The sequence below is a fragment of the Gavialis gangeticus genome, unplaced genomic scaffold (assembly GCF_001723915.1).
Source record: "Gavialis gangeticus isolate Ggan-Ray unplaced genomic scaffold, GavGan_comp1, whole genome shotgun sequence".
NCBI classification, from domain to species: Eukaryota; Metazoa; Chordata; order Crocodylia; family Gavialidae; genus Gavialis; species Gavialis gangeticus.
In genome coordinates this window covers 40,354,555-40,369,467 of record NW_017728994.1, presented here as the reverse complement: position 1 = coordinate 40,369,467, position 14,913 = coordinate 40,354,555, and the positions used below count along the sequence as shown (strand labels likewise).

The 14,913-nt window shown below is 46.2% G+C and overlaps 1 protein-coding gene across 4 annotated transcripts in view; it reads left to right on the top strand.

Annotated features, from left to right (window-relative positions):
• EXOC6 (exocyst complex component 6) overlaps positions 1-14,077 on the top strand; it is a 207,258-nt gene extending 193,181 nt beyond the window's left edge. For all 4 annotated transcript variants that reach the window (XM_019502629.1, XM_019502630.1, XM_019502628.1 and 1 more), the window contains 3 exons: positions 12,441-12,553; positions 13,123-13,134; positions 13,577-14,077. In XM_019502629.1, the coding sequence (XP_019358174.1) occupies positions 12,441-12,553; positions 13,123-13,134; positions 13,577-13,709 (258 nt within the window). In that variant the 3' untranslated portion in view covers positions 13,710-14,077. The remainder of the gene's footprint in view (positions 1-12,440; positions 12,554-13,122; positions 13,135-13,576) is intronic.
• The last annotated feature ends 836 nt before the right edge of the window (positions 14,078-14,913 follow it).

Below are 14,913 nucleotides of genomic sequence, written 5' to 3'. Positions count from 1 at the left end.
ACTGCTGGTTTTAACAGTGGTAATATATGAAGTTAGGAATTATTTTTTTTAGAAGGTGACATTGCTTGTTCAACCAAGACAGCACTACCTCACAATTGAAAAGGCCATGTGCTTCAACTGAGGAAATATGCATCTATTTACTTATCTAAGTTTAATCAGAAGTTTTACCAAGGCTTCTTGGTGTGGATGCATGATGTGATTAAAACTAAGTAATCTACCCTGAATTTTACTTGGTTACACATTTGCTCCTTAGTGTGGGGCAGAACACAAGCCAGCTATCGCTGGCTAGCTGCCCAAAGGAGGTGCATTTATAGAGCCTCGCCACTAGATGGCAGGGAAACCTGCATTGCATTGGGCAAAGGGCTGTTCCATGATAAAATTAACCAGGAATAAGCCCATGATGCTTCATTAATATAATAGTAAACTCTTGCAGACTGTCACTTTTTTTTCCAAGCTACCTTTGCCCCAGAAAAGATAAGCATGCTCTGCAGAAAAATTATGTCATGTTTCCCTCCACTTTTACTCTGAAGTAAAATCAGTTTATGCCCTAGTGAATGTGATGAGTACAGGCTTCTCAGACATGCTTCTAAGATTGATAAGTCCTCCAGACTGTAGCAGGACTCGGTGCTGACTTTTTTCCTCTCCCCAGACTGTTAGTCTATCTGGTATATTGGAGAAGATGGAACTTTTTATAAGTTCCTTTCCACACACCCCCCCACCCCCCATACTAATGATTTTTTTAACCCTCTCTCCTTTGGCCATTCCTTGTTAGTTACTGTATGAGGGGCTGGCCAATACACTGTAGTTTGGTAATGAGGAATTTGTTCTGTTTTCTTACATATTTCTCTTCTCAGATATAGCACCCTTGGCTGTCTTGGTCTACTTTGTTTACATGATACTCACAGGGTAGAGCTTACAGGAAAACATTTGTCATGTTATAGAATGAGTATTGTTATCTCTAGTTCATCCTTGTGATAAACTTGAAAAAAATATATACTGCATTCTCTCATATACTTTAGAATTTTTCCCCCAAAAACCAGCTGAGGAAAATTGGGGCGCACATTATATACAAGAAAAAGGACTCCCCACAGGTCTGGAAATCTGGGGGGAGGAGGCAATTGGAAGAATTAATTACATGGCTCTGGGAGCTATTAATGCTGCCGCTGCTCCCTCCCTCCCCTTCTATGCCAGCTGATACATTTATGGACCTATGAGGAGCCCTCTCCCCAACCATGTGCTGGATTCGGACAGTGTGTGGCATTGGTCAGTGGCTGGACCAGTACTCTGGTTTGAACCTAGCACATAGCCCTGCTCCCAGCATGTGGCTCCAGAACCAGCATGCGGCCCCAGAGCCAATGCGTAGGGTTGGACTTGGCGTGCAGCCCTGGAACCAACATGCTACATTGGGCCTTACCACGCAGCCCTAGTGCCAGCATGCCACATCAGACCTTGCTATGTTATGTGTGTCCACCAGCCCCGGTGCACAGCCCTCTAGCCCCAGAGATTCCAGACCTCTTGTACACGTCCCAGGTAAGACTCTTTCCTGTCTTGGGGCCTTCCAAAATAGGGCGCATGTTATTTTCGAGGGCAAGCTATGTAAGAGGATATAGTAATACGGAGAAGTCTTATTTCATTCATTATTTCTTGTATTAGTTGATCACTATGGACCATTCACCATCAAAGAAATTACCACTCTTTTCGGTCATGATCACAACCACAGCAACTGAAACAGCATCTTTAATGGAGAAAATAGTATTAAGAAAATACTAAGTGTAGGTTGTGTGGTTTTTAATGCACTATTTCCAGTTCCCACATGAAGAGCTGGTATCACGTGACCAGCAAAGTTTTTGCAGACACATGTTGTACAATTTAGAAAGCACTGGGCAAGATCACTTAGAGCAATGGCACTTAAATTTCCTGCCTTGTGGACTGGATGAGTAGTGTGGGGCCAGCTGAGAGCCAGATCCTGCATGCAGTATTGTTATGTGAGGCCCGATCCAGCTTGGGATCAGCATGCAGGTGTGATTCAGCATACTACCTCAACTCCATGCACAACCCAGTCTCATGCACGGGCCTGACTGATGGCCCGCTATCACACGCTGGATCTGGCTGCAGTGATGGCTCCATCCCACACTGGTGCAATCTAGCACATATCATCTGGCCCATGGAACTCTCCATGGGTCTGGAAATTTGGCAGCAGAGGACCTGCAATTAAAGCTACTGCCACTCCCCTGCTGTTAAATTTTCAGTCCTGTGCAGGACCCATGGGCCAGACGACATGGCCTCGTGGGCTGGAGGTTGATTACCACTGACTTACACCCATATGCCAGTTTTTTTGTATATATTTTAGCTGATTTTCAGTTTGGCAAAATTAGCCTTTTAGTGAATCAACTTGCCCTCAATACATTTTTCTTGTTCCACATTAATATTAATTATAGGATTTACCTTAAGGATTTACAACCCTTCTTTATTTCAGTGAAATTTAACATGTTCCATATATTATATCTGATCTATTATGAGTCATGTTAGTGTCTCAAGCCAAATCCAAAGAGAAAATTATCATTATATTTTCACCTTGATGAGGAATCTTGCTTATTGCGTAACAACACCAAAAACTGAATCTTTATTCTTCCTGAGGTTTTGTACACACCTAATCTCTGTCACATTAAGAGATTATTTTAATAGGTATCCTGTTATGAAGAATAACACAGATACAATGTAGGAAATATTTTGTTTTTATCTTCTATTGAAGCGGCAGGCTTCAATATGTAAGATTTCTGTAACCTCTTACCTATATCCATTGAGGACATATCTACTAATGCTTGCAGTTTGTTTTTTGGGGAAAAAAAATCACATGCAACTCTGAGTGTCTTTCCATTCTGTAAATAAAAAAGAGCCTTCTTGTACTGAATTAAACATGTAAAATTCCCATACACTTTATCAAATGACTGCAAAGTCTAGTGGATAAATGTCAGCTTTGTGTTTTCAAGAGTCAGTTAAAATCACACAAAATATGTAGTAGTCATAAAATTGCTATTTTTCTGTGAGATTATAAATTACCTTCTGTGATCATACCCATGTAAAACCACCTTCTTCTTATAAAGATGCATCTAACTTTAACAGATATCATATTGGAAAAAGGGGCAGGTGTTTTGATGTTCAGGTAAAAGAAAATGAAATAAGCCATGCATTTTTGCAAAATAAACCTTGACTCCTTTTCATAGTGAAAAAGGAGGGAGAAGTCCAATACCTCCGCAGACTGCATGGGTACACCTGGCTATATGGTTGAAGCAGACTTCAGGCCTGAGCCAGCGGACTATATGATAGAAGTAGACTTCAGGGGCTGGGTGAAGGTGCATATGAAGTTAATTTCCATGTGTGTGATCATCGGCACCAAGTACATGGGGGCCCAAGGGCCCTGGGCCCCCTCAGGAAGAGGGTAGGGTGACCACCTGTCCCTAATTAAGTGGGACAGGAACAGTCCTGAAATAGGGACATCATGTCTGTTTCCTGTACTGCATGACTCTGGGACAGCATTTGTCCTGGATCCCCAATATCATGCAGAGATCCAGGTTTTCCATTCATTGTGGAAAAATGCAGGAAATGGTGGGGTTCCCCTTGCAAGCTAGAAGTTTTCCAGCATGCAAGGGGCTGCAGGGAGCAGGTCACAGGGATTGCCACATGAATGTGTGTGCGCACATGCATGCACATGACCAGGAAGACAGCCCCAGGCAGCAGTGAAGAACAGCTTCCCCAGCTGCCTGCAGGTAAGTCTGTTGGGGGCAGGGGCAGATTGCAGCTCCTATGATGAGGGAGACAGAGGGGCAGGGCCTAGGGCCACTGCCCAACCAGGGCAATGCACGGGGCCCAGGGCTGGGGTGGGGAGTGGGATGGAGCCACAAGCAGCTCATCCAGAGGGTGGGAGGGGCTCCTTGCCATTGCACATGCTTCTCTGGAGGTGGGCATGTACCCCCCAGAGTTGTATGTGGGGCAGGGGTGAGGGCAAAAGAGGGCTGCCTGCTGTGGGCTCAGGGCTCCCTAGTCTGCTGCCCTCCTACTGGGAGTCCTATGACAGCCATGCACCTGCTCTAGCTTGTGGTTCTGTGCCACAGCTGTGAAACTTACTAAGGTGAGCCTGTCTTTGGGAATTGCCTTTGGACCAAGAACGAGTGGGGAAAAAGAAATTGCACTAGAATGTAACGCACCCCCTTTGCTAATACTCCAGTTCTTTCCATACTGCAACTTGCAGAAGGTTTGGAAAGTACAGGGTGTGCATAAATTGCACCGTTTCATGTTTGGAAGATCTTAGAATGATAAAACACCACTTTCACCATTGCTAAGACATCCCAATCAGCAAATAGATCCAAGTACAAGACTGATACAGGAAAGATGCAAGCAAGGAAGTTGGCACTGTGGCCTCATCAGGTGAACAAAACAAAAAATGGTTAGATTGATGCAAAGCCTCAGTGTCATTCTGGATTCATGACAAAACATGGAAATACAGATAACAACAAAAATAAGGAATGCCACCTTCCATCTTTACCTAAGACACTTAATCGTTTTCTCTAAAACACTGGTGTAGCAATAGTGACTTGTGTTGTGTTGTCTTCTCTTCCAGAATAGGCTACAGTAGAATCATATAAAATTAGAGTTGGAAGGGACCTCAGGAGGTCATCTAGTCCAACCCCCTGATTATCTGCAACTAGATCATTCCAGCCAGGGCTTTGTCAAGCCAGGTCTTAAAAGCCTCCAAGGATGGACATTCTACCAGCTTGCTAGGTAACTTGTTCCAGTGCTTCACTGGCCCCTGACTGAATTAATTTTTCCTAATACCCAACCTAAACCTCCCTTGCTGTAACTTGAGATCACTGCTGCTTGTTCTGTCATTTGTCACCACTGAGAACAGTCTTAAGTCCACCCTCTTTGGAACCACCCTTCAGGTAGTTAAAGGCTGCTGTCAACTCCGCTCTGTCTTCTCTTCTCCAAACCAGGTAAACCTGGTTCCCTCAGCCTCTCCTCAGAAGTCATGTACCCCATCCCCCTAACCATTTTTGTTGCTCTCGCTGGACTCTGTCCAACTTGTCCAAATCCTTGCTGTAGTGTGTGTATGGGGGGGGGGCGCGCAAAACTGGGCACAGTACTACAGGTGTGGCCTCAGCAGTTCAGAATAGAGTAGAATCATTCCTTCTGTTGATCTGTTGCCAACACTCCTACTACTGCAGCCCAGTATGCTGTTACCCTTCTTGGCAACAAGGGCACACTGCTGACTCATATTGAGCATATTGTCCACTGTAACCCCCAGATCCTTGTCTGCACAGCTGCTGCTTAGCCAATCAGTCCCCAGGCTTTAGCAGTGCATTGGATTCTTCTAAGTGCATGACTTTGCACTTGTCCTTGTTGAACCTCATGAGATTTCTTTTGGCCCAATCCTCCAATTTTTGTAGGTCCCCCTTAATCCTGGCCCTACCTTCCAGCATATCTACTACTCCCCCTTGGCTTGGTGTCATCCATGAACTTGCTTAGGGTGCAATCCATCCCATCTTTCAGATTGTTAATGAAGATATTGAATAAAACCAGCCTTAGGACTGACCCCTGGGTGACTCCACTTGATGCTGGCTGCCAGCTAGACATTGACTCATTGATTACTACCTGTTGAGCTTCATGATTTAGCCAGCTTTCTATCCACTTTACAGTCCCTTCATCCAATCCATACTTCCTCAGCTTGCCTGCGAGAATGCTGTGGGAGATGGTATCAAAACCCTCGCTAAAATCAAGATATATTACATTCACTGCTTTCCCTACATCCACAGAGCCAGTCATCTCATCAGAGAAGGCAATCAGGTTGGTCAGGCATGAGTTGCCCTTAGTGAATCCATGTTGACTGTTCCTAATCATGTTCTTCTCCAAGTGCTTAGAAATAGATTCTTTGAGGACCTGCTCCATAATTTTTCTGGGGACTGAGGTGAGGCTGACTGGGATGTAGTTCCTGGATCCTCCTTCTTCCCTTTCTTAAAGATGCACAGTATATTTGCCCTTTTCTAAGCATCTGGGACCTCCCCCAATCTCCACTACTTTTCAAAGATAATGGAGAGTAGCTCTGCAATCACATCAGCCAATTCCCTCAGCACCCTTGGATGTATTGCATCTGGCCCCATGAACTTGTATACATCCAGCTTTTCTAAATAGTCTCTAACCTGTTCTTTCTCCACTGAGGGCTGCTGATCTTCCCAAATCATGCTGCCTGGTGCAGTAGTCTGGGACCTGACTTTGCCTGTGAAGGCAGAGGTTAAAAAGGCACAGAGTACTTCAGCCTATTCCTCCTCAACTTTCACTAGGATGCCTCCCCTGTTCAGTAAGAGACCCACACTTCCATGACTTTCCTCTTCTTGCTGACATACTTGTAGAAACCCTTCTTGTGACCCTTCATGTCCCTTGCTAGCTGCAACTCCAGTTGGTCTTCTGCCTTCCTTTCTTCATCCCTGCAGGCCTGAGCAATATTCTTATACTCCTCCCAAGGTTTGTCCAAGTTTTCACTTCTTGTAAGCGTTCTTTTTGTATTTAAGCTCACTGAAGAGTTCTCTGCTAAGCCAAGCTGGTCAGTTGCCACATTTGCTATTCTTTCTGTTATTATGATGTTTTGTTCCTGCACCCTCAGTAAGGTTTCTGTAAAATACAAATAGGTGTACAAATACAGCAGGTGATGAGGTACTGAGACTCAGTACCGTAGCACGATCGCCAAAAGAAAGCTGATATTGTCCCTTCAGCTGTGGTGCCAAGGATGAACTGCTGCCACTTAAACTAGGCAGGTACCATTGTACTGATCTGTTAGTGTATTTTGTTCACTCACTTTGATGGCAGAATGCTGGTTATAGAGGCATAAGTTCAAGCCCCACTTGGACTCATGCTGAAGGCTGTCCCCAGTTCATCCCGCTGTTAATGGGTACCTGATCAGACAGATTGGGGAGTCAAAAATGGCTGGATATGTTGTATGTGGAGGACTTCTGACATGAATTATCTTACTAAAAAATAAAACTTTGTTTAGTTAATATGATCCTATTACTATTATTTTAGTCCTCCCCCTCCATACTTTTCATTCTGTGTCAACCTGTCAAATCTTATCTTTTTTGGGACAGTAAACTCTTTGGAGCATGAGCTGCCTTTTCCCATATTTTACAGCATTCTGCATGGTGGGGCCCCAATCCAAACAATTGTCCCAGTTCTATGGACAATACTGTAATACAAACAATGGGTAGTAATAAACATGCAGCAGCACATCTAACACGCATCAGAGGCAAATGTGAACAGAGAATCTCTCTGCTTCACAAATTTCACTCTCTCAGAACAGAATTCAGGGATCTGATAAAACTGGTCCTCCAAGCCTGGAATCTAGTCATCACCAAACCTTACTGTGATCCTTCATAGGAAATGACAGCTGGTCAGTCACTAGAGGCATCAGACCCTGGCAGTAGGGATCCTTAAACTGAATCAAGCCTAGATGTGTTCAGATGGAAGAGACCTTTTGTATTTCCTTAGGGACAGTAAGGAAATACATTTTAAGATAAAAGGTCCCACAACCTCAGTGAAGGGGGAAACATAGAAAATACTACTTGTACTGAACTGCTTTCTTGTTTTTGTTCTCTTCCAAGAAAACAAAGTGATAAGTGCTTCATTTTATTAAATACAGATGACCCAATCCTGTATGAGGCCGAGACTAACCAATACCAAATATAATCAAGAGGCGCTAGGGCGCTTAACTAGGAATCTTTCTCCTTAATTCCTTGCTTGAAGCAGTAAGCTGTGTTGCCTTTCATAGCAAAATACAAAGAAATCTGGACCTGAATCATGAGGAGTGCCACTATAACAGTAGATGCCAGTGCTTAATCCAGGAAAAATAGGATTGGAAGTGAAGTAAGGAGGTCATATAGTCCAACTCCCTGCTCAAGACAGGTTCATCTTTTTGTCTAAAGTAACCGTCTCATCCTAGTGTTTGGCTAACCTGCTTCTAAACATTTCCAGGTATGAAGAGTTGACAACCTTTCCAGATACTATGTTCCAGTACTAACCACCCTGATGGTTAGAAAGTTCTTCCTTATAGTCAATCTAAACTTCCCTTGTTACAATTTAATAATGTTACTACTTATATCCTGCCCCATGTGGCTACAGGAAAGAGTCTATCACCATCTTCTTTATAACCACCCTTCAGGTCTGTGAAGACTATCAAACTCCTCCTCAGTCTTCTCTTCTACAGACTAAATAATCCCAATTCTTCTATTTTTCCTTATAAATTATATTTCCTAGACCTCTAATCATTGTTGTTGCTCTGTACTGAACCGTTTCCAACTTGCAAACATGTATTTTTTAAATGCCATGGCCCAAACTGGGCAAACCACTCAGATAATATCCATGATAAGGTCTTTATGGCTAGAATCTTCCACCAAGCACCACAGCATGTCTCCAGCCTTTTAGAGGTGATGTGGGCTACTAGATAGAGCACAGGACTGGAGTTAAGGTGGTCTGGGTCCTGTTCCTCCCTGTGTTATTAGTCTGTTGGGTAATTTTGGAGCAAGTAATTTCCCTTCTCTTTTTCAGTTTCCCTATATTAAATAAATATTGATAGTTTGGCTCCTTGAATGAGAGATCAATATTTGGTTTTGATCTTTGAAGGAAAGGGTATTAGTATTTGATATGTACTTAATAGAGCCAAAGTTTATGGCTCTTTCCTCCAAATGAAATAATAAAATGTAAAAATTAACATGTATCATTACTGGCATGCTTTTGACACTCTCTGGAGGACTTGAACTAACAAATCTATAAGTACATCACAGATCCATTATAAAATGGTGGGAAATATAACAAATCAACCATAATTAAATAGTGATTCTGTTGTAAATCAAATCCGTTTTATTTAAGTGAATGCATGCCTAACTTTAAAAATGTATATTAGTAGTACGGATATAGATACTGCATTCACTTGCAAACTCACCATAAAGGCTCAAAAAGCAAATGAAAAACAAAATAAAAACTTTAAAAAAAATTTAAATTGGTCTGATGAGTTTGGTGGTTGGCAGTGCTGATGATGTGTTAAACTTATCAAAGTAAGGTTTGTACAAAAACTTCAAAGTAATACAATTCTACCTCCCAGTCAACCCTGCATTTCTTGTGGGTACAAAACTCCAATTGATCTGAATGAGAATTTTGAGTTTTACCAGTCCCAGGGCTGTCGGATGAGGATTGTCTGTGTAATCCAGCTTTCTCATTGTACACCAGCTAAACAATCCCTGCTGAGGAATTGCATTTTTTGACAATTTGTTTTTAAATTGAAAACTGAAAAGACAACACATATTTCAAAAGATAATGCAGATTGCACAGCTTTTATTGTTAAATGTTTTTAATAGATTTACTATTATAAAGCCACTGTTGTTCCTTTTGTATGAGTCATAATGGTTCTTAATAATACATGAAGTATTTAAAGGAGGGCTTGAGTTCTCAAATTTGTTATCATTTGACTCTTCAGGGGTCAGATATGCAGTAACATCTGACCTTCAGGGGTCAGATGATACTGCATATTTGTATAACACCTAGCTATGAACTTCTGGTTGTTCTTATACTACAGATAGGTGATAATGTTGCTAGTGGTTTGCCAGTTTTTAGCCTTCTTAAATCAGCTATAGGATAGGTTTGGTTTCTTTCAGAAAATTCTGAAGATGCTTATGAGTTTGACTTGTCAGCTGGGTTACTTCATGCAGACCCAGTCATTTAAATGGGATAAAATAAAATAGAGCTAATATTATTTGCTGATTAAGCAGCTGTTAGAGTTTTCCAATATGGGCAATGTTAAAATTCAGATTGATGCCAGAATTGAACGGGAGCAGGAATTACAGGAGAATAGTAGCATTCTGATTCTCAGATTATATATTTTAGTGAAATACAGCAGACATTTTAGTCTGGAGCCAAAGTAAGAAATATCAGTTGAAAGTTGTATTAGTATTTTCTGGATTCTCATAAATATTCTTGCAGCACCTTTTTCAATTATTCCTGAACCCTGTCAAAATATACTCTAATAGAATTTGGTAATCCCATTTAATTTACTTCAGTCATTGGATTTTGGTTGGTAGATGTTTATATACCACAATGCATTGTTTCAGACATTTTCAAGCAATATTTTTATATTTGAGGAATATGTGACAAGACTGATAAATGTATTTGATATTCTGTTGTGCCTGGACTGGAGATTGGGTGTGTTTTTACACAAATTAAAGATATTAATGAATGAAAGGTAAATGGGAAAGGGAATTAGGAATGTAATTTCTAAGCAGTAGGGACAAAATGTTAAGCTTGTTAAACATTCCCTGGGAGAGTCATTCCAGAGGCCTTGTCTGCATTGGGAATTTGAGCCCTGGGTGTATGGAATTGATTTAAACCCTGCCTTCAAACCATGCTTTGCACTGGTGTAGCTGACCTAAACCTGGGAGTTTATTAATTACATTCCGAATTATTTTCAAATCTCACTTGATACTAGTACATCCTAGAACATGCAGATTAAGTAACTAGTTGATGCTGGGAAAGTGGAAACGGGGTTTATCTTCTCCATTCTGGCAGATTTTGAGCCCTGAGTTAAGTAAAACAAAGGCTTCAGAAGCTCAGTATTTTAAAACAGGAGCCAAACCTCAGCACATCAGCCTCTAGTGGCAGTCTCCAGAGTTTCAGAAGTGCCTGGCATTTCAGTCAATGGGCTGTTGGTACCAGTGGCAAAAGGTGGCAGAAAGGTAAGGCAGCTCTTGCCACAAACCAGTCTTCCAACTGCAGGAGGCTGGGATAGAGCACTCTGTCCTCAAGGGGCAGCTGCCCCAGAGGGAAACGGCTAAGGTATGAGCAAGGGGGTGGTAGGCAGGGGCAGGCTGCGGCTTGGCATTTCTTTTTTGTGACTGGCACGACTGCGGCTGCGACCCTAAGGTTAATGGTGAAAGCTGGGGACAGGGCCCAGGTGCATTAGCCACCAGCCAGCCCTGAGGGACCACTGAATTGCTGTGCAGAGCAGCAAGCATTTACCTCCCTGGCACTGACATGGCCTGTGCAGGCAGGACTGAGGGGCACTAGGACCACATACTTCCTGCTGTCACCACTGCCCTTCCACCTTGCCCACCCCACAGCTCCTTCGTGCCCCGCGCAACACAGCGTTAGTATGCATGCAGCGCAGCCACACCTTGCATCCCATGGGGCGTCCAGGCCCTGCAGCCCCTGGCATGTAGCACAGGGGCTCTTGGCCCTCGTGGCCAGGCTGGATGTGGCAGTGCTCTTAGCATGTCACTAAGGCTCCAGTGGAGTCGTGCGGCCAGGGCTGGATGTAGCCCCTGCGGGCTTTGGGGGAGCCCAGGGATGTGGTGACAGCCAGGCAGTGCCCATCACCACAGCCTCTCCCCCCTATGGGCTCTGCACAGGATACAGACATTGGTGCCCAAGAAGAAGTGAGTGAGCACTTCTTCCTCTCCGTCATGGTTAAAGAGACTTGTGGAGGAAAGGGGGGAGGGACCTTGCCTACTAAGTATATTAAAACGGGTAGGTGCATCTTTTGGAAGCCAAGCTGAAGGCAGCAAGCAAAGTATTTAGCTGCCTGAAACAATTACAGCCCAGATAGGAAGTTGGGTTTAACTGGCTTAAGGGGGATTATGGTTTTAAGTTGGATCAGAGCTACTGCTTTCGTTCAGGCATCACATTAGCTTTTAAGAGATTACTTTTATATTTGACAACAGCTCTGCCTGGAGATTATAAAGCAAATGTGCGATTTTTAAGATGCCATGAAACGCAGGAGCTGGGGTTTGGGGGGTTGTGTCCCATTTGTTTTATTTTTGTTTGGACGAGAAGAGCTGGCAGGGCTAACAAGCACAAGCTTGCAGCTTCCCTTGCCCGGTCCCAAGGAGGATCAGTCACCATGGAGAATCCAGCGGGGGTTGTTTAATGCACTTAATTGAGATGATCTGAACCTCTGGTTCAAATTACTGTGGAAAAAAAAAGAGTAGAGTTTCCAGTCTCTTTCCAAGCTAAGACGATCTTCTCGGCTTGCAAAACGTGACGCTTCCCACAGGAACATTCCCCGGCTCCGTGGGGTCATGCCCGGCAGCCCCTGAAACGAGTCCTAGGAATAGCAAACAGAGAAGAGATAGAAAAGGGAGGAAGGGGAGCACGGACCCTGACGTTGTTCTCGTGGTCCCCTGTGCCGGGGGAGTGCGATGGCTGAAGGGTTGCAGGCGAGGTTGGAGGGGTGTCATGAGCCCGCTTGAATTGCAAACGCCGCTCTCGCGATCGCGCAGCCTGATAAAGCCGGTTTCAAATCCAGCTTCGGGCCCTCGCTGCCGAGGTGCCGCCCGGTGCCCAAAGAAGCCCGCACGTGCCTGCCTGAGCCTGGGCAGCCGTTTACACCTTGTCCTGTTCTCTCCATGTAGCTCCTGGACCTTTTCATGGTGTGGGACTGGTCTACCTACCTGGCTGACTACGGGCAGCCGACTTCGAAGTACCTGCGGGTGAATCCAAGCACAGCCCTCACGCTGCTGGAGAAGTGAGTACGGCCCTTGCAGCGCATGGGGCTCCCGCACTCGCCCTCCCGGCCCTGCCTCGGGCTGCCGATGCACCGGTGCCCGCCCGGGTCTCGTGTGCCCCGCGCAGCAGCGCTGCGCTCCCCCCTACGGCTTACACGTCAGTGTAAGAGTCAAAGGCGGCCCTGCTGCGCCCGAAAGGAGGAGGAGGGGGCCCGTGATAACGCGCTCAGGGGACAAAGCCAGTGAACGTTTCTGCCCCCCAATGTGCTCCACGCCCGCAGCCTCCCGGTAGTGCAGCTCCTGTGCTGCAAGCATTGGGGTTCCCGTTGCGGAGCTGCACGATTCAAGTGCCAGAGCCTCAGCGGCAAAGCTGAACTGCGCGGGGTCTCGTGATTTTAGCTACAGCATGTTGTTTGGTTTGGTTTGTTTGTTAGTTTGTTTTTAAGTTCAAAGCGAGATTGAGGTGCTTTAAAAGAGAGGGAATGTAGCGATTTAAATAAAGACAAAACGTCACTCGGGTGTACAGATCACAACCACCGCCTGGCTAACTTTGTCTCCTTTTCTCTTTGCCTGCCGGGCGCTGGTGCAGAGTTCACCGAGGGTACGTATGTTCCTGCCGCGACCTACCCTTGCTCGGGGTTTTCCTTAAATCGTAGTTTCTGTATTTCCCTTTATAAATCGCCGCTGTGTTTCAGCGGGATCTCGTGAATGCAAGGCTGGCAGCGGATGGCAGCGCGTTGCAGATGGACCCGAGTGGAAATAGAAGTAGATAGAGGGTCATGTACGAATGCAAAGTCCCCCTGGGTTCCTTTGCCTGTAATGTTTGGGTTCACGCTTTTACGCGGTAAGGAGTGAAGCCAGGGTGTGTATTTCTGAACCGACTGTACGAGCACAGCTGCCAGGGTCGGTAGGAGGCCGGGGGAGCAGCTCGCTGGCTGCGAGCACAAAACGCGCACGGCCGCGAGAGGAGGAGGCAGGCAGATCTGGCCGGGCTTTAATGACGTTTCTAATGTGCCCCTCTGATGTCCTGCTTTCTTGTGCAGAATGAAGGACACCAGCAAAAAGAACAACATTTTTGCTCAGTTCCGCAAGAACGATCGGGACAAGCAGAAGCTCATCGAGACCGTAGTCAAGCAGCTCCGCAGTTTGGTGAATGGCATGTCGCCGCACACGTAGGCCGCCCGCGCGCCCGGGCTCACGCCGGGATGTCCCTTCGCCTGAACCGAGCAAACCCGCGGCAGAGGCGGCCTGCGGGCGGGCAGCAGCCAGCCCGCCTTTGTACGTGTTTTTAACGAATGCAAGCTATTTTATATGTTGTAAAACGGGGCAAATGGGGCTGCGGCATTAAAAAGAAATCAACCCGATTGTACATGACGGGGCTGAACTGTGTAAATACTTTATTTAAGAGTCTGTGCACTCTGCGTGGAGCTTTGGCTCCGGATAGAAACGACTTGAGAGAGGTTTCGCTCTGACCTTTCAATTGCGTTTTTCTGAATAAATTCCGATTAAATCCTAATCTGATATTTTTAAACGTTGAAACTTTCCGGATCTTGCCTGGAGTTTTCTTTTACCGATTGTATACGATTAGCCTTCAGGTGAGCGGACGCTGGTTTTGTAGGCTGGGGTGTGGGGGACAAATCTGCGGATTTCTCCCTTGTACAGCCGCCTGCGGACTGGAGTCGTTGAGTCTCCGCGCGGGGCTTCTCCGCCAGCGGTTCAGTCTCGGGCCCCGGAAGGCAAAGACCGTTTGGTCTCCGCAGGGTGCTCGGGTTTCTGGCCCTCGGGGTTCACGTTTCTGGCTGTACTTTTGTGGTTGGGCCCGTCCCGTCCCGTCCCGTCCCCCCCAGACTGAAGCACTGGACCGAGCCTAGCGCTGGCGGGGCTCCCGCCAAGGTTGTCAGTGCAGCCCTCTATGGAGACGGGGCCATGCCCAGCCGTGGGGTTCAGCCTTCGCCCCGTCTCTCTGGCCAGTCCAGTCCCGGGCATTTGAGAGAGCTGTAATAAACCCGCACCCAAGGGACGCCACAGACGTGCAGCTGGAAGGTGCCCGTTGCCCGTGTGAAGTCGCAGACGGGCCCGGTACAGCGATGTCAGTCGCACCGTCTGTCCCTGTCGTGTATGAAGAGGCGCAAGGCGGGACAGGCCGTGCGGGCTTCCCTGCCGCTCATTTGTTCTTTCGCCCCGCAGCGGGGCTGGCCGCCGCCCCGTGCCCCCGTGCCAGCTGCTTCCCCACTGTGCCGGCGGCCCCACGCACACGGCCGCGACTTGACCCGCGGGAGCGGGAAGCCCCTCCTGCCCTCCGGCACCGGCGGGGGAGGGAGCTGGCCAGGGCTGCGGGCTGGGGCGGGGGCCGCGTGTGCGCTCGGGGTCCCACCCTCGC